The 24,025-nt window shown below is 41.9% G+C and overlaps 1 protein-coding gene across 2 annotated transcripts in view; it reads right to left on the minus strand.

The window, feature by feature from the left end:
• Nucleotides 1–7,239: 7,239 nt before the first annotated feature.
• Nucleotides 7,240–24,025, minus strand: part of flrt1a (fibronectin leucine rich transmembrane protein 1a) — a 42,474-nt gene continuing 25,688 nt past the window's right edge. Inside the window, exons 3-4 of one of the 2 annotated variants that reach the window (XM_076750943.1) lie at nt 19,548–19,632; nt 7,240–16,581 (exon numbers count right to left, since the gene is read on the minus strand). In XM_076750943.1, the coding sequence (XP_076607058.1) occupies nt 14,453–16,581; nt 19,548–19,554 (2,136 nt within the window). In that variant the 5' untranslated portion in view covers nt 19,555–19,632 and the 3' untranslated portion in view covers nt 7,240–14,452. The remainder of the gene's footprint in view (nt 16,582–19,547; nt 19,633–24,025) is intronic. The other variant, XM_076750944.1, reaches the window with a different exon arrangement.

The following is a 24,025-nucleotide window of genomic DNA, read 5'->3' on the forward strand; positions in this document are numbered from 1 at the left end:
GTATGATTGTGTGTGTAAGTGGCCGTGCATACATTTGAGAATGAGGGTACACATTTTTTCTTTCACAGTTCACCGCACATGGGAATTGCCTGTAGAGGGGAGTGATGAGAGTCAAATGAGAAAATGAAAACGCAAAAGAGAAAACAGCTACAGTCCAAGAAGTGCAAAGGAAGGACACAGAGATGTTCTGCAGCTCTTATAAGATCGAAAGCACTGAATCAAATTATGCTGCATGAAATAAAAACTTATTTAATGCAGTATTGAGTGTGAAGTCCTTCTTCATGGCGGTAAAACAAAACTATCATTTCAAAGTTAATTTACTCGCTCTAATTCTTTTAATAAAGTTATTGTATCAGCGCAGGTGCAACTCAATCTCATCCATCCTTGTTACAAGACATTACACACTGGATCATCTCACCCCAAGTGGCAAATGTTTTAATGTCTTTAAAAATTAATATAAGGCTAAATGACTTTGTGCAAATGAGCATGACTTGTAGTGTTCCCGGTGATGAGCAGTGACACATAAATCACTGACAGGGGTTTAGGACATGTGGAAAGGGCATTTAAAAAAGCACTGGAGTTATCAGATAGAAGCGAAATCTAAAGACAAATGACAGAGACACTGGAGGACAAATCAGCCCTGTAGCTGAGGCGACTGGGTCTGAAGCGACTGGAGAGGTTGTTGGGTTGGGCAAGGGGGGACACTGATTGACTGAGTCTGACAACTATTGATCACCTATCAGCTTTATCTGTGAGGGAAAGCGTTAAGATTCAGGCATGGCTTGTTTAACGAATCGGTTGCATGGTGTTACTGTAAAGGGACGAGCCCTAAATCAGAGGGGGTGGTCGTTCCTTACTGGAGCTATGGCATTTTGATGCATAATACCTTCTAAACATGTTACATTCACTATACCGCACCAGAAGATGGCAAGAAGTCTAATCACAGATACCCACAACCTGGAGTTTCATGTAGTTAATGAGTTTCTTAGTCAGTGTGTGTGGATGACTCAGGTCTGTCACATGGGAGAGATCCTTAAATCCACACAGCTCAACCTTTGTCACAACTTCTAGGACTTGAGAAGATAATTTTCTACCTATCATGTCATGTCATGTTTACAAATTGAACCTCGCACCACCACCTTACAAGCCTTGCACATTCAGTGATGATTTTCACACTAATCATGCGAGTCTGTACACATCCATCCTACACTCAGAGGCTCCGTGTGCTGTACATAATCTGGATTTGTTTCATTTCTCATCGACTTGTCATAGATGGTCATAAAATTCAAAGGTTTTCAGACTGTGAAAAGTCAGCTCTCAAAAACAAGGAGAAAAAGCAATAAAATGGGGAAAATATTACTTAAAATTAGCAAAATTATCTGCAAACAGAACAGGAAAATTTCACCAAGATTTTTAAAACAAGTAAAAATATGTAGTTTAGTAAAAAGTTGTAATATTTTCTTCAGATAAATAAAGACAAAAAGCTTGAAACAAGTGAAAAGCTCTAACATAAAAATTACATGGGAAGAAAATAAATCTTGTAACAAAAAGCAAGCATGTATAGCCTTGGCACGGTGCCACAGTGGCAACACTGTCGCCTCACAGCAAGAAGGTCCCGGGTTCGAATCTCGCTGCGGGCACTGGGTGTGTCCTCCACCATGCTTCGGTGCCTGCTGCTCGAGGAGGGCCTTTCTGTGTGGAGTTTGCATGTTCTCCCCGTGTTCACCTGGGGTATCCTCCGTAAAACATACCCCCACTAAAAACATGCAAGAAGATCACCACCTGACCAATGGTGACATAACGCAATTGGGTCCCCGGGCGCCGCTTGGATGGCAGCCCACCGCTCCTGGTCTGCCGTGGAGGAAGGACGACCAGGATGGGAGAAATGCGGAGGACGAATTTCACCTTCGTGTGCAGTGTCCAGTGCATGTTGTGTGATAATAAAGGGGAATGTCTCCCCCTGATTCTTCTTCTTCTTCTTCTTCTTGATTCAACATGTTTCATCTTTTTGCAGAGCAGCTCCTTTGTTTGTGTAGATAGATCTCAATATGAGATACGAATCACTTGTTGTTGGTGTAACTTCAATGTAAAAACTCTCTGAACGTTGTGAAGATTGGAGCTTTTGTGTGAGAGACTGCGTGAACATAGCTGAATGAGCTGAATGCATTTCAGTGTTGTTACAATGTGAAGCAAATCGTTTGGTTCATATTAAATCCTGTTGTGCAAACTGTGAAGAGTTTTGAACAAGTGATAATAATCAGCATCTATCTGAGATGAAAAATACAAACGAGCAACATGTAAAACACATTTATACAGTAGAATGTTGTTTCACTCTTGCTTCATAGTCATCTCGAGTACCTGAAACAATCTAACGCCCCTCTGGGGGTCCAAATCGCCAGGATGAAAACTGCTGTGTTTACCCCATTTCACAGTGAGCCTGAGTTATGAAAAGCTTCTCTCTCTGATTGTATTGTTTGAATGTGTTTTGTTGTTCCTCTTGTACTTTTATGTGTGATAACTGAAAATGAAGCAAAATCAAATCCATGGTCATAACCACATCATCTAATTTCGAATGTAATTACACTCTAGATGCTGTTTCTTTATCAGGACGGTGGCTCAGAAGCAAATCCATCAAGCTTTGCTCGGAATGAAATTGGATTGACTGATTGATTTATGTATGTCAAGTGAAGGGCAAAGAGACGGACAAAAAGAAACCACAGAGTGTGAGAGTGGGTCAGGCGGCAAGGGGGGGGTGGGGTGGGGGGGGGTCACAGATATATGGATGAAGCATGGCCCCCTGATGGGGGAAGGAGAGTATTGAATCAGACAGAGATAAATGGAGTGTGAGAGACAGAGAGAAAGAAATTCAGACGTATGCTTGCTGACCTCAACCCTTTTTTTTTCAGCTAATCAATACAGGGAAATGCACGTGTTTGTGTGTTTGTATGTGTGTGTGCTTGTGTGGAGGGAGGGACGTTCTGTCTGTGTCGCTCCCAATAAAGATCAGAAACACAGTGACATTACCTCGGCCCTGTCTGACATCCCCCCTGGTTTTCCAACCTTTGCACATGCCTCTATTTAATTTTGGAGCCAGTAATCCAATAAAAGACCGAGAGGTCCGGAGCACTTAGACCGTCCCCGTCACTGAGCTCGCAGAGGAAAGTGAGAGATAAAACATAAAACATCACAGCTGCACAAATGACATATATGTTCTCAGGCTGTGCGTCATATAATGGGTGTATAAAGTGTATTGGTGCACTTGTCTTTCATTTGGATTAACAAATAGATAGAGCTGCATTTTCACACAAGATAATTAATAACAAAGAGTAAAAATGAATGGTTGTTATTAGGTGCTTTCTGTCTGACTGCCAAACTCCCACTCACTCGTTTCTAAACACACACAGACACATCGGCTGACAGAGAAAAGACGCAAGCATTTTCTAAGGAATCATTTCTTTGACAGGATGCCTGCTGTATCCTGTATATTGCTCTGAGCAGTGCGTTTTCCCAGCAGAGAATTCTCCAAAGTTTCTATTAATCAGCTAAAATGTGTTATATTCCACCTAGGATTCAACCCCTATCAGCCTTATTATTGGTTCCTCCTGCCGTTTAAGGCTGAAAATAAGTTTCCACACACATCTTCAGCCAATTAGGGAGTATCTCCAGCATGGCTTTATTCAAATCCAAAGTGCATAACGACCAGACTGACCCAACGTTCAATTATCCAGACTTCTTCAAATGACAGATGGGAAGTGAAGATGCCAGCTCTGCAGGTGAAAAAAGAGAAATTTTGAGCCCATCCTTTCTCTGAAATTAAGACCCCACAATAGCAGTCCGGATCAGATGAAGCAGTGCCTGGTGTTTGCAGTGGAGCTTCACCTGCGAAGACAGAGAGCGTGCAGGCAAGGATAAGTGCTCTGGCTGAAAGGGAGTGAAGCTGTGCAGAGGATGAAGGTACCCTCCCCATCCCAGCACTCAGCTGTTATTGGTTCTCTGGATGGCCCGCAATCACCATTAAAATCTCAAAGGGCCCCGCTTTATGAGACAGTAAATTAAATTGACACTCCCCAGTGTGAGATCTTCAGTGAGTACAAGATAAAGCTCCCATGAAGATCTCATGATGGACCAAGAAATGTTAAAAACCTTGAGGACGGTGTCCCATAGTGGGCTCCACCCCGACTGTGATTGATTGCTAACGGAACAGAACATGAATAAAATACAATAAGAGCAGGTGGATGAGACACTTTGATGGTGCAGAGCATCATCACTAAATCTCTGACCATTGTCACAAAGTCACTGAGGATATTATTACAAGAAGAAGAATGCAACCAATGCTAGCAACTGAGGCTGTAGACCAGTGAAGCTTTGAGCTCAATGCTAACATCAGCATGCTAAAATCCTCAGAATGACAATGCTAAAAAGGTGATGTCAAGCAGGTGTAATGTTTACTATCTTCATATTATTTTATATGGCAATCCCTCCAATAGTTAGACATACACATTTTACTCAAAGCCACAACTTTGAACAATATCATGAAAAGTCAAGGGATTGCCAAAACCAGTGGGAGACACCCTCTGGGGACCATGAACGTCTACAGAAACTTTCATGGCAATTCATCCTATCTGACCAGAGTGGTGGAGGTCCAGCCAAAGCCATGCTGCTAACATGGCTAAATAAACCCGGTGCCAATAATCTTTCTGAAAATGATCATGCCATGAATCTCTTATGTTTTGTTTGATTTATTATTTAATGAACATATGGACCATATGGGCAGGAGCTGTTACTGAGATGCGCAATTGGGTGTTTGATTTTCAGCGTTCTAGACTGGAGAGGTACTCACATGTTTATGCCTGGAAAGCACACAGGATGCGCTGAAGCTCACCAAAAAGAACACTTCTATTTGCTGTAAGTTAATTAGGCCAGATAAATCGTGTTTTGCATCTCTGTATCTAGCAGCTGAGCACTGAAATTGAGAGCCTCTCATCTTGCAAGTACACGAAGCCAGTCACTGCTTCCATGGATTGATTTTTCTATGACAACAAACACACAATTAATGTCTATTTCCATTGAAAAGCGTCTTTCAAATGTTTTGTTCGGTGATCCTTCATGGCCATGGTCAGCATTTTCAGAGATGTCTTATTTAGCTGTTGTTCATGGTGTACTGACTCACTCTCTGGAAACCTGTATGCTTGATAAAATTGGATCTTGACCTGCGATCAGCTTCCTTGGCCCACGGCTGGCTGTTTCTGCCTCTGAAACACTGCTGACTAATGGTTTGAGCCCAGTTTAGCAAATCCCTCACCACAACTGTTTCTCTTGAGTGAAGATAAAGTGATGGATCCTATTGATGCACGGTTATTACTCTGATGAATTTGTTTTGCATATGGGACAGGGGGAGAATGCAGGGCTCTGCTGGCGATGAACTCTCTGGTCTGATGTAATGTCCAGCAGCTGTCTGAGAGTTAGTGAGCCATCTGTGACTCGCCTCACCCAGTGGCTCTGGTAGGCCCAATTTAACCGAGATTTAATTGCACTTGACCTTTCAATGTCAAAGCAGAGTTGACAAACACCAAAGACATCTGCTATGCTCAAACCCTGTTCTTTTGTTTATACTGTATGTCCACCATACCCTGTGCTCCGTCATGGGAAGTGTAGCGTTAAAGGATGGGAGCCAAATCAAGTAGTTTAGAGCAGTTGATGACGATGATTTGATCAGTGTAATGGATATGTTCAGTCAGAGCGGAGGGAGATGAACCATTAAAGTGATGTGTCAGTACCACCTATCTTTGAGGTGTTTGATCAGAATAGCTTTGTCGACAATATCAGAGCGTTACTCAAGTCTCCAATGATTAAACGTGAATGCTCCACAAGATCAGTGGTAGAGAGAGAGTAAGTCTTGATATTAAGATGAGTAGTCACTGTGAATTTGTCAGAATTTCTCTGACTCATGGCCTGGTAACAGTTCATCCAGTGAAAGTGTTCAAACATACAACTGTTGAAAGTGGGCCAGTGGCTAAAGAATTGTGATGAATTTGATAATTCAAATGAATGACAGTAAAGATGCTGAATGTGAACAGCAGAAAGCGGTGCCCTCTTTTATATACCCGGTGGGGTCAGTCAGTGATAAGAGATGTTGTTTCCTCCTGGACCCAATGTGAAAAGCTTAAAAACAGCACAACACAGCTTTATCTTCAGGCTATTATTCCTTCTGGTGCCTTACAAGCACCTATTGCAAACAATTTGCAGCGGTTACTCCTTTTATTGTTCAATTTGAATAAGAAGGTGTGAAGAAGTGTATAAGAAGGTGAATACTTATATTTGAATGTGTGATGAGGTGGTGGCTGGGTTATGAGAGTGAGACCGGTGTCAACAGCTGAGCAGGTGTGTAAATGTGGATGTGGATGTGGATGTGGAGAGAAGGCAACTGGGAGGCTATAGCAATGGAAATCAATGGTTCTTCTACAAGCATCCTCGGTGCTACCAGTATTTTCTTTTCAGGAAGTCATCCCTGCAACAACAAAAGCAGCAGGAAACATGCTACAACAGTTTGCCCACTTCATCCTGAAAGAGCATGATAAAATGCTAATCAAAAAGCTAAATTTACAAAACAGCAGGTTCCTATATCAAACATATATTACTGTGTAAATATAAAAAGGATTAAATACCCACCACTAAACAAGAATGAGAGTCTACAGTCCACTCTATGAGGCTGTATCAGCTGCAGAACTGCTTTGAGCTAAATACTAACATTGGTATGCTAACATGCGCACAATGACAATACTAACACTCTGATGTGTAGCATGCAGGTAAAATACTGGCCATGTTCACCAGCTTACTTTAGCTTCTTAGCAGGCTAACAGTTGCTAATTAGCCCTAAATACAAAGTACAGCTGAGCAATGGGAATTTGGCAGGTCATATACCAAAAACTGAAGTTTGGACCTGATGGTGGCACGGGATGAATAGTTAGGAGAAAGTGATGACAAATCATTCTGAGAGGGACATGAACGTCTGGATGAAGGTGGTGGATCAACTGATAGACCAACATTCCCATCTCTCAAGCCATGTGTGTTTTCAAAAAAACAAACCATCCTGTTAAGGAAACATTAACTTTTCCATCTGTCCCACAGCTCACATTTAATCACATAGTAACAAGACATCCTTTCTACAAAATATTTATTTTTCCCTTCAGTATCCAACAAAGGTAGAGTGTTATCATTCAGTCAGCCATTTACAAAAAAACACACAAATTAAATATGATTAGACAACAATGACAAAATGATTTTATCACGATAACAGCTGAGTAGACTAGCCTTTTTTTAAGTTAAAAACAGATAATCCTGTTCGAGACCTTTGTCTTACTGAAAACTGAAATTACAATCATGCTGGTTTGGCAGTGGGATGATGTGATGATAACACTAATGAGCAAAGTTTTCGTGGAAACATATACCAGCAGCATGGTTCATTTGTGCTTTCTATTATTTCATATCCAGACTAAGTTTGAGCATAGACACACACACACACACACACACACACACACACACACACACACACACACACACACACACACACACACCGCTGCCACCTGTCCACACAGAGTTGCACAAATTCAGCCAGTGTGCACATCAGCTTTTCCTTGATGGTATTAGTTTTATTAAGTGACTCCTGTAGAAGGTATTTACAATCTGAGCCCATCCAGAGCAACTGTGTCAGTAATATCCCCCTGATCTAATTGTAAAACAGCTAGGCTAAATTGGTTTACAAATGTAATTTTATTCCAGTCTGGAGCAGCACCTCAGTAATTTGAGCCACATCACGGTGATTACTACCACTTCAGAATAAATAGCGCACTTCATACAGATGTCAGGGTACCTACAGTAGATTTGTGCTGCAACAAATTTTTCTTTGGTAATACTCTGCTTCAATCCACGCTCAGAGAAAATCTCACACCCACACATAAACATTCTGTCTCCATTAGCTCTCTCCCACATTAACTAATCAGAAAAAGAATGCAAGCATAATAGTAGCAAATCAATGGAACAATACAGTGTGTGCACAGGTTACAGCTCAACATACATAACACAGACTGTTTCTGAGACATTGGAACAGACAACAATAGCAGGATTAGGCTGGTATAGTATTACTGTAGGGTTGTTGCGCAGTAATAAAATATCTAAAGGCAAGAAATCCTGACTGCTAAATGCTGAAGTATCATTTAAAGTGAAGTCATTGGCTAAAAGAGAACAATATACACAATAAGACATTTAAAAACAAAAAGCCGAACTGTTTTAGGCCCCTTCTAGCAGGGCAACTATGTGGTTTTACTGTTTTAACAACACATCACATTTAGTAATTAGAGCTCAGTTGAATCCAAGACAGGTTCAAGAGCATATCCAGTACTGTTATTCCAATATACAGCATTGAGGTCCACTTCATGCCAGTCACACCAGTGAGCTCCAGCTAACAAGCTCAGCTTCGTCTCTCGGGGACAGGGATTATGTCTGGCTCCCGATCTGCAGTTGTGTCTTTGTTTGCACATTCCAAGGCCGTTGGTGCATGGTCAGTGTTAAGAGCGAAATGGTAGTCCAAGAGGGTAACATTTCAGGCTTTCCAGTGCCATCATTATGGCAGGTCTTTCCTTCTATACAGCAGCACAATCCAGGTCCGTCATAATCAGCTTCCTACCAATGCAGAGAGTACTGAATGTTCTCTGCCTTTGCATTTGTATCTCTCATGTATCTGTTTGTACGATCGCCTTCTGAGATACAGATGGTATTTTTGAGCCCTTGGTCTGTTTCCTCTATTTATACCGCAGGGCTCAGAGTTCTTCGATCAGATTTTGTGATTACAGATGAAGCAACAAGAGACAGAAAAGGTCTTTACCTGATCTTCAATAATGAGTTGCACTTCTTTGAGGTCCAGGATTGCACCATTGTGACATCCCAAAAAGGAAAACTTAATACTGATTTTGGGATTACTATGTTGCTTACCCTGCAGGGAGCCACCAAAACAGTTTGTGTCTTTGTGTTTGTGTTTTTGTGTTGTGAGAGTTGCCATTGCCTTCTCCTCAGGATTTTAAGGCGTTTCTTCCAGAATCCATGCAGTATTATATTGTGCTTATCCAAGATGATCAGCTTATCAACCCTTAACTGTTGAAATCTTGGAAAAACATTATTAAACCATCTGCATTCGAACCCAAACGAGTCCATCTGCTGTGAGACTCCACAATGACTCCCATCATCAACATCTCCACAATCTCTTTCTCTGCAATATCCCCCCTTTGGCCTCATTTCCAATATTGTGTTTCTCATATTTCAATTGCCTCGCCTTTTTTCTCACTGCACAATGAGATTTACAGGGGGCGGTCTTAAATCGTCCGAGAGTGAGGCAAGAAATAGGTTACTGCCCAACCTTCAGGTCACAGTTATTTGAGTTGTGATACGGCTGACCGTGACAATGGGATACTCTTTCATCTCTGTGAGCACAAAAGGTGCTTGAGAGCGGGAGTGTGCTGTCCGAGACCAGCAGAGACATATGTACTGCTGGCAGTGAAACCTTTCTTAGTGACCATGAGGCCAGAGAGGGCTTTTCTTCAGACAGAGGCTGCAGTGGACAAGGAATAATCTTTCTTAGCCATCTTTCTTGACGAATTCAGTTTACATACTCCATCCTTCCACACTAATCGTTGGCTGTAATGCTACTGATGTCTGATGGAAGCGGCTTCATCTCCAAGGTGACATTGCTCTGCAGACGCCTCTTCTCAGTTTTTTTGATGTACAGTTTAAGCGTCCACAATAAATTGGTCTCTTTTAATGAGACAACTATGATTATCCTTGGTCAGGCTTGTAAGTCTCCATAGTACTCCACCAATTTAACACTGCATTCATTTAACATCGTGGAGCTCACAATGGACAGTAAAAAAAATAATAATAATAACAGGATCAAATTAATGCAAAAAAAACCTGAGATATCGGGGGGGGTTTTGCTTGTTTGTTTTTTTCTTTTGTTCTACCTGTTCTGGCTTTCTTGTCAGAACTTCTATATTACCCATAATTCAACTTGAGATTCAGGCGTGTAACTCTATTAGCGGCTAGGCTCAAGCAGAAGCAGACGACAGAGGTCTGGTAAACTCACTTCTTTCTATGTCCACATCCCCAGATTTTGTTCATTTTCAAACTTGTAGCCTTCAGACCCAACTGACGCTGACTCAACTGACATCACTTGAGGCTACTGATCAGATTTCACTGAGTTCCACAAAAGGCTTTAAACAGCTTTTTTCACATGTGCAGTGGCAGACTTTGATGTAGACTTTGATGTGTGAAATCAGTGGAGCTCCCCCCAGACCAAATTGGTCATACAGGAAGTGATACCTGCAGATTATAATGCATTCATGTGCTTTTTCATTTAAGCAAGCTTTGCCTCAACCATACCTGGTTAAAGCCAACAGACCTGCTAGAGAAGTAAAGATGCGATGAGGTCCTTTCAGATGTTTTGCTCCCTTCTGGCTTTACATTCAGGGGTATGTACAAACTTTGTATATTTCTATCACCCTTGAAATGAATTAATTTGTGTTGGGTTGACTCACAGCTCCGGTATGTTCAGGAGAGGATAATCCAATCAACTTCTGCTGCTCTGCATGGGGAATTCAGCTGCGGTTACAAACTGTTCAGTACTTTGCAACAGCAGCACACTGCTGATCCATGGTGGTGGTCATTAAATATCTCACAGGTCTACCATAGTCCCATGGGCATAGAAAGTGAAAATAAATGGCAGCACATTTCAGTTCTAGGGCTGTCAAATGTGCGACAGCAAGAAATGCAAGTTGCACCGAAGAAGGATAATGAAACAAAACAATGGCAGTATGGTAACAAAAAATGGCCGACTTGCTTTAGAGTTTTGAACCTGAAGTTAACAGTTGGTGGCTCTATTGTGTGAGTGCCTATTCTATCCAACAATTCCAAAATTCAGGCCACAGATTGAGGGAATAAGGTTTCTTCTGACACAGACAAAACACAACAGGAGAGTGGGTACATGAATGCTGCCAATGGATTCAAAATTTCTTCCCAATCAGTCTACACTGTTTACAAGCAAATGAGTTAAATGTGAGGTGTTGCCTCTGTGTCTACAGTTTGCAGTAATGTAACCAGCAATTTTCGCTTTTTGTCAAGCACAATAGCAGAGAATAAATTGGGACAGGGCCAGTTTCACAACACATTAGTGAATGAATCTATTTTTTCTCATTCCAGCACACAAGGATAAATTGAAGTTTGCAGAGACCAATGTTAGCTTGAAGAGTGACTTAACACCTGCAAGAAAAGTCCTGTTTTTGCTGACCAGTGGTTTAAAGGTCCAGTGTGTTAGATTTAGGGGGATCTATTGGCAGAAATGTTTCATGTTTCTACAACCAAGTCCACTTGTCCTTGATTCAACCCTCCTTGGATAACCATGACCTGGATGAATGAGAATCTTCACACACACACCGTAGGGGAGGATGAGGCAAGAGGTGTTCAGCTGGTTGCAATCTGCAACCTCACTGCTAGATGCCAGACCACAGACGTCAGGTATAAGCTTTCCTGTGACACTGCCAAACACAACATGACTGTGGGTACACAAAGGCTGCCAATGGATTCTAAATTTCTCACCGCTACATGCCGCTAAATCCAACACACCGGGGTCTTTATCTTCTCACCTTGTTGTGGTGATGTAGAGATGAACTCCAGGGTTATGACATAATTTAAAAACCACACCCTTCAGTGATGTTGGATGTTGTCAGAGGTGATACAGGCTTAAAAATTTGAACCAGAGATGGCAGTAAAATACTGCATTTTCAGACTACTGTTACAGCAAGCTACTCTTAAAAGTCAGCACCATTCTGTCTTTCATTCACTGACCTGCACTCATGCGTATTGCGAATGAAACAGCTTTGTTTTCTTTCAAGTGGCTGTGTCAGAAGGGTATCCAGCTAATGCACGAGCACAGTCCCTCGACTTTACTGAAATTTTAACCCAGCAGAGGTTGGTTACTCTATTTCATCTTATGTATTTTGATGAACTCTGCCTTATTCAGCCTTGTGAAGTCCCAAGCTGCATGTCAACATAAAGTCACTGAGGGTATGAGCGTTTTACTTCCAAGCTCTATCTTAGCTAGTTTCAAGTGTCTAGCCTTGGGCTGCAGTCGGTACAGTTTCATCCCAGTGCTACTCAGGACCTTCGTCAAATGAAAACAATATATGTCTAATTTCTGCTTGAAAGCTGGTTTCTTGGGATAGAATTTTATCTCCTACCTCTACAAGTAATAAAAATATTGTCCTCAGGCATGAGGTGAAATGACAGGTTGCAGTAATAACAAGATTATAAAACTTTTTATTGATCCCCTCTGAAGATGAATTTATAAAGCAAATTCCACACATATCTCAGGTTCACATAATTTTTTACGCAAAGTTATGGCACCATTACTTTCTATAATTTCACCAGAAAAAATATTCATGTGGCTGTGGCCATGGTTTTATTTATACAAATGACGAGGAAGTACGTGTCTTGAATAGACCAACTGTAAAATAGTAATTACACTATATCAACATTCCCCAAAACAGAATTAGCCAGGCCAGTAAGATGTTGTTTGTTTAAGCCAGTGATTTCGGGTGCAAGATAAAATATACATTCCACTGACACCAGTGTAAAACTCTAGCGGACTGAACAGTCAAGGAAGCACAAAAGGTTTCCCCTTTGGAAGCAACACAGTGGTAAACAACTGATGGACAATATTAAACCCAAGGGGAGAAGCTGAGTATGACAAACAGATTTATGCATGGGTGAACTCCACCGTGCCAGAGCCATCAATTCTGTATCTTTCTCAGTGCCTGGAGATGTTTCTTTACCCTCTGTCTCCCTGTGCCCGCCATTACATTTATCCCTGTTCCCTGCTAAGTGCTAATACATTTACATTTTTAGTGCTGCTCAGTAATAAAAGAGGTGGAATGAGCGGAGGCCTTTTACCATTGCTAAAACAAACATCAATGAACTCACCTCACTGAGGAGTCACCCCACCCCCCCACTCCCCCACCAGTCCATCCACCCACTCACAGCTTGGCTGCTGCTCCACAGTGCAGGTCAACAGTGTTGCGGTTTGAGTCTCCTCGGTTCCACTCACAGTTCTCGCCCTCATTTCAGGGTTCACTAACTAAGAGTCTGCCTCACACAGGTGGGTCCACTTTAGTATTAGGTCCAGTCTGGATTCTCTGTGAACACCTTTAAGAATGTGGAGGAAACTGAATTCACAGATTAAGCACGCAGGAAATAAATGGGAGAAGAGGGATTGAGGTCGGTCTCTACTGTCTCAGTGGACTGACATGCTTGTCTTTGGGTGGGGTCTACTTTTCAGATTACATATTATAAACAATCTCACTCAAGAATTCACTCTGCTGCATTTAAGAAAACATGAACCCGGAGACAGCCATCAGGATATTTTCCTCATTTCTCGTATTTTGTTGTTTAGATGAGACAAATCCTTCATCAAAGCTGCGTTTCATCAGTAATGACAAACATGAGGCTGAAAATAAAAACAGCAATTTTAGCAGAGACAAAAAACATCACATAAGGAACAAAATAAATAAATAAAGAGAGCTGTGCAGGATTTGATTACTAAACAAACCACTGATAAAAATAGCAAAGCATTTTTCAAACACAGCCCAGTCGGTATCTAAGTAAATTATCTACATGCTCGTGCTGCATCTGATCTGATGCAACACTACAATACTGATCTCAGGTGAACGATCTCGAGAGGTATAACCAAGGCCAACCAGCCCTGATAAGATCTTCACCCTGCCAACTACTGTAAGGTAATAACAAGCCTACTTTAAGACACGTGGTTATTGGGTCGTTTGAAATAGAACAATTCACAGCTTTACAAAGCCCTTTCCTTGGATAGCTGGTAGGGCACATCTATGTAGTTGAGGCATTTGGAACAATGAGCTGATGAGACTACATACTGTGTATGACTGGTGAGCGGAAAAGAGTACCAAAAATGTCAGTTTCTCATTATTTCTTAATCCATTTTGAATTGACTGCTGTGGTGCCTGTATGTGAAAGAGAAACTCTACCTGCACCCCCGCTAAATTTGACCTTTCCACAGCGTATACATTCTTTGCTTACATGTCACAGGGAAAGAACAGAAAAGAAAACATACACAGGCCATTACTAAGATGGTGAAGAAACAGTCAGCTGTGCATTTACACCTGGGGCACTGGCTGCTGGTTCCTGCAGTGAACTGCTCCCATACGGTTTCAGTTCCACTTAATCACATACAGTACTTTCAGTGCAGTGAACAGCAGGTAATTTGGAATGGGAGACCAGAAGAAGAAGGCACAGAGGGGTGCTTCAGAAGTGTCCATGCGAAGGGAAATTGTGCATCTATACAGTTTACCAATAACACTGTGAACAGGATCTGATACATACATCATGTGTAACAGTAGTCTATATCTGGGATTCCTCCTTCTCTATAACCACGGTTGGTGCCTGCATTAGAAACATGGTTAGCACCTTTGTACAGGCCAGTGCCATTGGAGGGGAATATGGTATGAATGATGTAATCCTCTCGTAGGGGCTTAGGCTGCATTGGCTGGCAAGCTGCCATAGGCGTCATCTGGAACCCTGGACCGCGGATCTCCAAGATGGTATTGTCCTTCTTGGTGCCTGACTCAATGTAATCATCATAGGTCTTGCTTTTTCGGGAGCTGCTGCGAGTGTAGTGGTCACGGGGACACAAATGCCCAGTCCTATGTCCATACCAACAGAAAACACCGAAAATAAGAGCCAAAGATACAATGGCGGTAGCTCCGCCAATAATCCCTGCCAGGGGCAACACTGTCATCTGCTGTGAGTCTTGATCCTCCTCCTCCTCCAGCGGGCTGAGGTCTGACGTTTCAGCTTTTGCACACACCAAAGCTTCATCAGAGTCAGCATCTCCAGATATTGCCCCTTTGCTTTCAGAGCTGGCAGGGAGGGGTACCATGCAGATGATGTAGCTGGAGCGGGGTTGCAGGGAGGTAAGCAGATACTCTCGACGGTCACCCCGGACCAGAGTCTCTGTGATTGATCCCATAGCATTCCCAGTACCCAGTCGAAGCCAACTCAGCCTGAAGGAAGAGCTGGGCTGGGCCACACTCCAGGTAACACGAACACTGTTGTGAGAGAGGGGCTTCACATTAAGGGCGAGGCTCTTCCCCACACCGCTGCTGCTGAGAGTATAGTCTAAGCCAGAGTCAGGAAGCCCCAAGCCAGGTCGCTTTGAGCGAAGTGTGAAGAGAGAGCCCTGTGGAGGGGTTTGAGTGGTAGAGCTATCAACCCCACCTCCACCCACTCTGTCTCTGGTCCCTGCCGTCCTCACCACCTCACATTCCTCCATCTCGCTGGTGAGGTCTGTCAAAGCAATGTCTCGCACCCTGTCAGGCCCATGGCAGGTGAGACCTCTCACAGTGATGGAGTTACCACGGGCATGCAGCCAGTCATACAGCCAGCGAAGATTGCAGCCGCAGTGCCAAGGATTACCTCGCACCAGCAGCTGACCAAGGCTGTCCAGGTCTTTGAACAGTCCCTTGGGCAGGGTGGTCAGGTTGTTTCCTGACAGGTCCAGCCTCTGCAGCCTGCGCATGCCATCCAAGGAACCACGTGGCATATGAGTCAGGGCATTGTCTTGTAGAGACAGACGCTGCAAATGGGCACTGGGCAGGTTAACAGGTGGGGTTTGGAGGGAGTTACGGACCAGGGACAACTCAGTCAAGTTGGACAGGCGAGAGAATGTGTCATCAGCGATGCGCTGGTTTGCCAAAAGGTTCCCATCCAGGACAAGACATCTGAGTGAGGTGAGGCCTCGGAATGCATGCGTTGGGATAGTGGAGATTCGGTTGTCATCCAAACGGAGTTCCTCCAGGGAGGCAGGCAGTCCTGAGGGGATACTAGACAAGTGATTGCGTGAAAGGAAAAGGAGGCGCAACCGTGGGTTGTCAGCAAAGGCTTGGTCCTCAATACTGACAGTGGAAATAGAGTTGTCATCCAAATGGAGCTTCTCTAGCAAGGGCATCCGAGCCAGTGCACTACGAGGAATAGTGCGTATGTTATTATCCTGCAAATGCAGTTCACGGACAGATGGTGGCAAGTGCAGGGGGAATTCATCCAGTTCATTATCATAGAGGTAGACCACACGGACAGCAAGATGGTGTTCCAAGGAAGTGGGCAAACCCGGGTTGTTTATGTGATTGTTCTGAAGGTAGAGGACGGAAGCAGAGGGAGGCAGTGATGGAATGGAGCTCAGGCCACGATCATTACAGTAGATAAAGTCCTCATCACACCGGCATACAGATGGGCATATCATCTCCCTGTCTCCAATGTACCCCTGTATGGTAGCTGCAGCAAACAGAAGCATTCTAGCACGCAGTGTCAAGCAAAGAAACAGCAGAAAGAGCCGAGCCCACAGTTTAGCCACACCAACAGGTGCCATTATGGTGAACATAAGCTCTGTCTCTCTCTTCCAGGTGTGTTGGTAATCCTCAAACCGCTGCAGTGAGCTGGAATCCTGTGACCTCCACCCTGAGAGAGAAAGAGAAATTACAGTCAGCACTGATGCACAAATGAATTAGTTAATGGTCACAGGTGACAAGACAGCTAAGGTGATTTCAGTGAAATCTCATGAGCTCATCTTCACACTTTGCTTTATGTGTATTATGCAATATTATAATCTGGGAACATGTGACAATTATAATATATAAACAGAAGCTACAGAGACATCTTGCACTCGATAACAAGATTTATTTTCCAGAATTAATAATCATATCATCAGGGAAATGTGCACACATGGATGGATCTATGTGGATCCCCGTCACAGCCTCTTAAATCTTTCTGCCATTGATTCAAAGCCAAAGATACGCAAAGATAACTGTACAGCCAACAATCATTATGTTGAATTAACAACAGTAATCCAAGATTCCAGTTATAAGACTAAACTTTAGCGTGTCCTGTACAGAATGTTAAAAGCAGAGTGAATATTTAGTCTTAGAAAAAGCAACTCTGGAATTGACAAAGCCAGTCCTACATTTAGAATTAAGCCTTATGCACTGATGAAGTCTTGAGAATATTCACCACTTCAAAATTATTTCAGAGGTCTTGCGAGGCTTTATAACTCCATCAGGAGTTGCCGACAGATGGCTGCATTAGCCAGAAAGAGCTGAAGATAAGAGCTGAAAATATTTTTCATTATCAAGAAAGAACATTGTTCACAAAACGTGTTTTAGATCAGAGCCATCGCATTCAGGAGCTAAATTTTCATTAGTCAGTCAAGATGGCACTGGGCACTTTAAAACTCCATAAAAACTTACTCACACATATCATGTCTTCTTAATTTAGTTGCACTGAATAACTGAAAGTACAATAAAATAGTAATGGAAAGATATGTGCGCAGCAGAATGCAGACGATTTGACAACTAATTAACTATCTGTAGACACTACAACTGTTCGATGGGAGTCTACATAAACTGTACTCAGAACCTGATTGGCATCGCAATTTGCTGTTGTTTCTGATTAAGCAAGAGATATCGTAACAGTCAGTTTATTCTTGACTACAGAAATCTGGAAACTGTGCAGCACAGTGACCAGTTAGGTCAGGGGCTTTCCCGGTGGAGTTTGCACATTGTCCCTGTGTTTGTGTGGTTTCCCCCACAATAAAAACAGATTTATGTTAATTGTCATGTCAGTGCCATTGACCAAGGCACTGGCTTTGAACTGGAGTGGGTCTGAGGGTTTGCTGCACAGTGGCTGCTCACCCACCGCTCCTAATACTTGGATTAAATGCAGAGATCGGATTTCACAATACGTTGTCCTGTGTATGATTGTGTATGTGACAATAAACTTGATTTGATATGATTTTTGAACTTGAGCCCATCGCGGTCTTCAATAACCAGAGCCATTAGTCAAACCGTTAAGGCCCACACAGCCACAAACACAGTAAGGCTGTAGTATTGATTTTCTCACAAATCCGAGGTGATCTGCCAGAGCCAGTCGGCTCTCATGCAGATTACAGGACTCCCAGGAGTGTAAGTTAGACAGCAAGATAATTAACCAAATAAATAACGACTCTGCTGGGAGTTGACTTCGCTGAATTGATATTTGCAAACATTCATCTGTATGTGCTTATTCATTACCAAAATACAGAAGATTTTGGTGACAAACTTGCTTGAAATTTCACTCATTTTCATGTGTATTCAATCACCGTTTGAAAAGACAAAACCCTCCAACAATTGCCCAGCTATGTTTTTCCATGATCATTTAATGGTAAAGCAATTATTGTCTATCCTTTGTTAATTTAAATGTTTTGTCAATATTTCTTCCAAATGGAAGATTTATTACAACTTATTAGCACTTATTCTCCACTGTGTTGACGTGAGCATGGTTTCTTGACCTCCCTATTCATCAGTAAATTACATTTATCAAACCTATCCGGATACTTTGAAGTTGCCAGTATACTTCTTGTTGGACTTGTCGGATGGGAATCAGCTTCAGAAACCCCCTCCCCTTACAACTCTCTTTAGTTAACAATTTCTATAACTATCTTACATTCACACCCACATTGCACATGTGATTTCCAAGCTGTGTGAGAAAAGAGCCGTGGTGTCTCTGGCTCCCTTTTCTAATCCTGTCATTTTTCATGAAAGCAAGTGATTCCAAATGATGGTTGGAAATGATGATGTGATTATATGTGATTATTATGTCACCACCCTCTCTGTGGCCATTGGTTATGACCATCAGGTAGTTGAAGTAAAACTGATGTGTGCAGACGACACCAATCTCTAATAATGCCTCTAAAATATAAAGAAATCCAATAAAACTGACAAGTATTGAAGAAGGTGACGGATTCAGAAAACAATATTTGTAAGGTAAAAAGGCATTGAGGAAATTGATGTCTGAGACTGAGGCCGGCTGAATGTAATTTAGACTTTAGCGGCAGCAGAATGTGTCGCTTAATTTTATCTCACTGTTAATACTTTCTTGTCTCAGTCCTGGACCACAACACAGAGAAAAACATCCCTTTTAAAGCTGGTGAGTGCAGTTTTAAGAAAAAAAAAAAATCTGGTCTTTTAGTTTCTTTTAGTTCAGCTGTCATCAATGTAGTATAATAACACAATTATAATTTGGGGTGCCTCAAAGTATTTTGTGTTTCTTTCCTCTGTTCCGTCAAGATGTTCATTTGTTTCTACATTTCTACCCCTGACAGGGAACATTATCGCAGACAACTACATGTAAAATCTGTACCAGTCATGCTGACAATCTGTTCTCCGCGATGTTGTATTATTAATTTATTTCCTCATTGCATATCAGACTTGGGAATCGGGAATAATAGCTTTAGTAGAAAATAAATGCATCATAGTGCTATTATTAACAATGTCATCATTTGTCACTGCATTATTTTACAAGTTCAAGCATTTTTTTTTTTATCTCTTGCTCCAGTTTTCCGATTCATGTGCATCACCATCAGCTCAAACATCTCCCAACTACGTACTCACTGATCATGAAACTCCATTTTTGCGCCTATTTCTGCCTCCCACCTCTTGAGACGGTGAAGTGCTGTCAGAGCACTTCAAGTGGAACCTGAAGAGTAAAATCATTACCCAAATTTAAAGAGCTGATATTACTTATACAGTTTGTGCAGTCTGACATGAATTCATTTCATGAGTAAGAAGAGTTTACACATATTCTGCTATAAATGTCCATGTGGTTATGGTGTGTGCACATGTGTGTGTGTGTGTGTGTGTGTGTGTGTGTGTGTGTGTGTGTCTGTGAGGCTGAGTAGTGCTAAAGAATGGATGACTTCTGAATCCCAGGAGCATCAGCAGTGAGTGTGAACACTGGGGTATTTGGGTCAGGCCTTTAAAAACAAGATAGATGTGGTGTGAGATTGAAGTGGTGCGGAGAGCCAGAGGGATTAATAGAGCATATTGAGCTGTGATTCTCTGGATTAAGCAGGCGCTACAAAGAATGGCAGACTGTCATTTCAGGAGCTTTTGCCCCATGGTTGCTCATTTTTCTTCTATTAGAGAAAGATGTAAAAGCATAAAGAGCACCTGACTGCTCTTTGTGTTTGTGCGTGTGAATGTTTCTGCTTCGGAAGTACAGTGTGTTTGTCTATCCGCGCACGATCAAATTGCAAACATTAACCCATACAGGGACAATCTATATGGCTGCAGTCTACATTTCAGTTATCTGAAGAGGGGGGTAAAGCAGGGATGTGGGGTAATGTGTTAGCCAGACAGCCCGCCGCCTCAGGCAGAGCGCAGTACACACAACAACCCCCAATCTAATACTGGAACCCAAGACTGGATCGATTTACATAAAAAAAAAAAAAAAAAAGAGAGAGAGGGGGAGCGAGAGTGACAGAAAGCAGCTTTGAGCAAGACCTTTGAATCCCATCTTCCCATTAAGACCCCCACAGAGGGATAGGACTGGGAAATCTGGAAAACCGGATTTTGGATGACCGAAGGGGCTGCTGATGTATCAGGAAATCCACTTTACTGATGGTAGGGAAAAGATAATAGTGGCCCACAGCTTATCTTACATGCAATGTCCATGAACTGTATTTTAGATTTTCAGATTGGACATGTGGAAACAGGAAAAACATGATGGTTATGGTGATGACAGAAATAAATCGAGGGATCCGCGATAGAAAAAAATGAGACAGACCAGAAAAGCATGGCCTATTCATTCTGATTGCTCGTAGAGTTGGTGCTGGGTTTTATTTGTCTGTGTTTAGAATATTGCTTGTAATACCTTAGCTAAGAGACCATGTCTTAGCAGTAATGTACTATAATCTTCAAGCTATTAAAACATAGATAAAAAAAAAAATGGATTTAATCCCCAAAGGAAACAAACAAGGCACAAATATGCACTGCAGCATACAAAACATCTAATCAAATAAAATCACACATTTTACACAATTTGCTTGTTTCACGTTTGAAACTCACGATCTTCATTGTCACTTTGATGTAAAATAAAGAATCGCTATTGTCAAGATAACAATTGGAGTCTTTTGAATAAAACCATCGACGTACATTCATCGGCTGACATATTTTCCCTGCGCTGGTGGCTCATAATAAATTAGAATTATGAATTATTTGATGGCAACGCTTTACAATCCTTTTAACTCTCTTATCATCTTCTCTTCTTTGAAATCATGCCATGTAAATATGCTATAGAGGCAGATTGAATAACATGTTAAAGGCTTAATGAGTAATGGATTCTCCCCCTCATACTAACTCCTTTTTTTTTTTTCTTGGTTTATACACCAATTTCCTGGCATGAAGGAGTGATTGGATTTGCACTCAGCAGTTTCTCATCTGAGCAGCTGACACAAAGACCCGGGGTATGTGGCGCACAGAAAGATTTGTGTTTCCTGATGAAAACCGCTTTCTTGATTTTGTCATACAGTCTAAATTAACATTCGAAAGAAAAGGTTTCTGTTGTGTTTAGCCAGATTAAGTAAGACCTTAAACTCTTCACTTAGATGTACAAACAAACCAAAGATTGAGTTCCATTTCAAATAAATGACACATTACTGTACACTTGGATCTGGATTTGAGGCGTTTAGCTAAAATTACTATGCTGATGACTGTGCTTCCAGCGTTTGCTTCCAATTGACATATAAATATGACAAAAGTGAAAATTAATAAAGAGCTCTACAAATAATAATTCATAGTCGATACCCTGTACTTGACTAAATATTGCTTAGAAAATATGCTGCGGCAAAGTAACAGAGATAGTACTGAAGCTATGTCAAGCGATGCTTGACATGATTCACAGATGGGGATGTATCTTTATCCTGGAGGGGTTTGTTTGCTGGTGGGTATGTAGCTCACAGGGGCCTGAAGTGACTTGATATATAGCTCTACAGCACTATGACATGTTTTATTTTTACAGCACTATAATATGTTCTGTCGTGCCACCAGTCTAATTCCCTGTCCTCTCCACTGCAGCTGCTGCTGCCCCTGCGTTCTTTTGGCTCAGTGTTTCTTCCTGCAGACAGCAAGATTACAGGTAAATCCTTTCAGCATTAACAAAAGGGACGCGGCTCCTTGCAGCAATATGCTCCTGCATTGTGCGCAAAGGTAAGAACAAATCGTACATGATGCTCACAGGGTTTTGAGGGACTTATGTTCAAAATGTGCCCCATGCTAACCCAAGCATTAAAGCAACAGTTTACACTGAATTCAGCTGGATAATTTTATCATTAAAGGGATAAATCCGACTATTTGAAGTGGGCTTGTATGAGGTTCTGATCCACAGTCAGTGTATTACCTACAGCAGATGGTGATTGGCACGTCTTCAGTTTGGACAAGCAACAGGAGGACAAGCAACCACTAGGAAGTGAAGCACTGCACTGCTGTGGGCAGGGTCAGCAGCAAAACGTATTTTAGCCACCAAAAAACGCGCAGCTAAAAAAATTCAATACCAATTTAAGTCTATGCTACAGTGAAAATATTCACTGCTTTAGCCTGCTGTCAAACAGCTCTTTCTGAGTGAGAACTGATCTTAATATGGTTCTCCCCAAAGCCACCAAACTCCTTTGACAAAGACAGTAATTTTACCTTGCAGAACACAATAGTTGCTGCTCTGCCACTGCCTCGTCAATCTGAACTAAGCCTTTGAAAGTAATCCTATAAAAAATTGTTTTTTTAGCCATACTATCTGCAGACTGAACTATCTCAGTCAGGTTACAATTTTGGTCAAATATGTCGGTTTATGACCTAAATACCTGCAAAACCATTGATTCTCATCGGCTAAGCTAAGACAGTGAATGTGGTAAACACTGTAGCTGCTAAACATCAGCGTATTTGCATTGTTATTATAATCATGTTAGAGTGCTGATGTTAGCCTGTAGCTCAAAGCCCTGCTACGTACAGCATCACAGAGCTGCTAGCTTGGCTGTAGACTAGTCTTGTTTTAAAATCCATTTCTATACAGGATAAATGAAAAAAAAAATGCCTTTCTAATATGAAATGACTTTAATATTCCTTCCTCGACTGAAAGTATTCCATGCCTTTATTTGCTGATTAACGAAAGAAACAATTGACCTACATGCCTTTGGATTTTATCTATGAAGCCATTTAAAATAAAGGTCTCGATATTTAAAGGGAGATTTGCTGTTCTGCCACACTGGTGAAGGATAAAGTGAGACGGCACAAGCCCGGCAGTCTAGCTGGCAAGTAAACTTTAGATGTGTCAGTCTGTGTCAGTGGTCATAATACAGTCTTTGATCAGTGCCTCACTGGCTTCTGAAATCATTTGCACTGCTTTTAATGTTGCTGTTTTTCCAGTAATGTTGGTGCTTCGTAAAATAGAGGAAACAGTTTATTCTCAAGAGTCTAGCTTCTCCGTTTTGAGAAAACATACTTGATCATTTTAAATGGGACTTAAAAAGGCAAATTTATCTCCTGCCTTTAAGTCAAGGAGTCAGACTGTGGTTGTCACGCTTCAGCTAGGACTCTGATTGGATTTTTTATTTGTGAGAAAAGGAGAGAGGGAGGTTGGTTAGCTTAATTGGTTAAATTTTTATTCAACCCCGACAAGTTGCAATATAAATACGGGGCTGTGGGAGGCCCAGGCGGCAGAGTCACGTGAAAACAGCGCACTTTTGGAATGAAAATGAACCTCCTCATCATATGAACGACGGAGGAAAAAGAAGATAACATCAATGAAAAACCTCCCTGACACCTTTACAGTGTTGTCAGGTTATGTCTGGCAGCCATACTGGAGGTCCAACAGCTATGAAAAGCTGAGAACGCCTACCATCTCACCACTGCTATAATGATGTGAAAAATGTATGTGCTTTCGAGCGTAAACTTATCTTTTCACTGCACATTCCTGTCATGGAGCAAACACACCTGATTTTCACACATCAGCATCAGCAGCAGCTGCGAGACGAGGCGTCGTTACACTGCAACCTTTAACGATTAGGCCGACTGCATCTTTCATCTTTTTCTTTGTTTTA

The sequence above is a fragment of the Chaetodon auriga genome, chromosome 15, assembly GCF_051107435.1.
Source record: "Chaetodon auriga isolate fChaAug3 chromosome 15, fChaAug3.hap1, whole genome shotgun sequence".
Lineage (NCBI taxonomy): Eukaryota > Metazoa > Chordata > Actinopteri > Chaetodontiformes > Chaetodontidae > Chaetodon > Chaetodon auriga.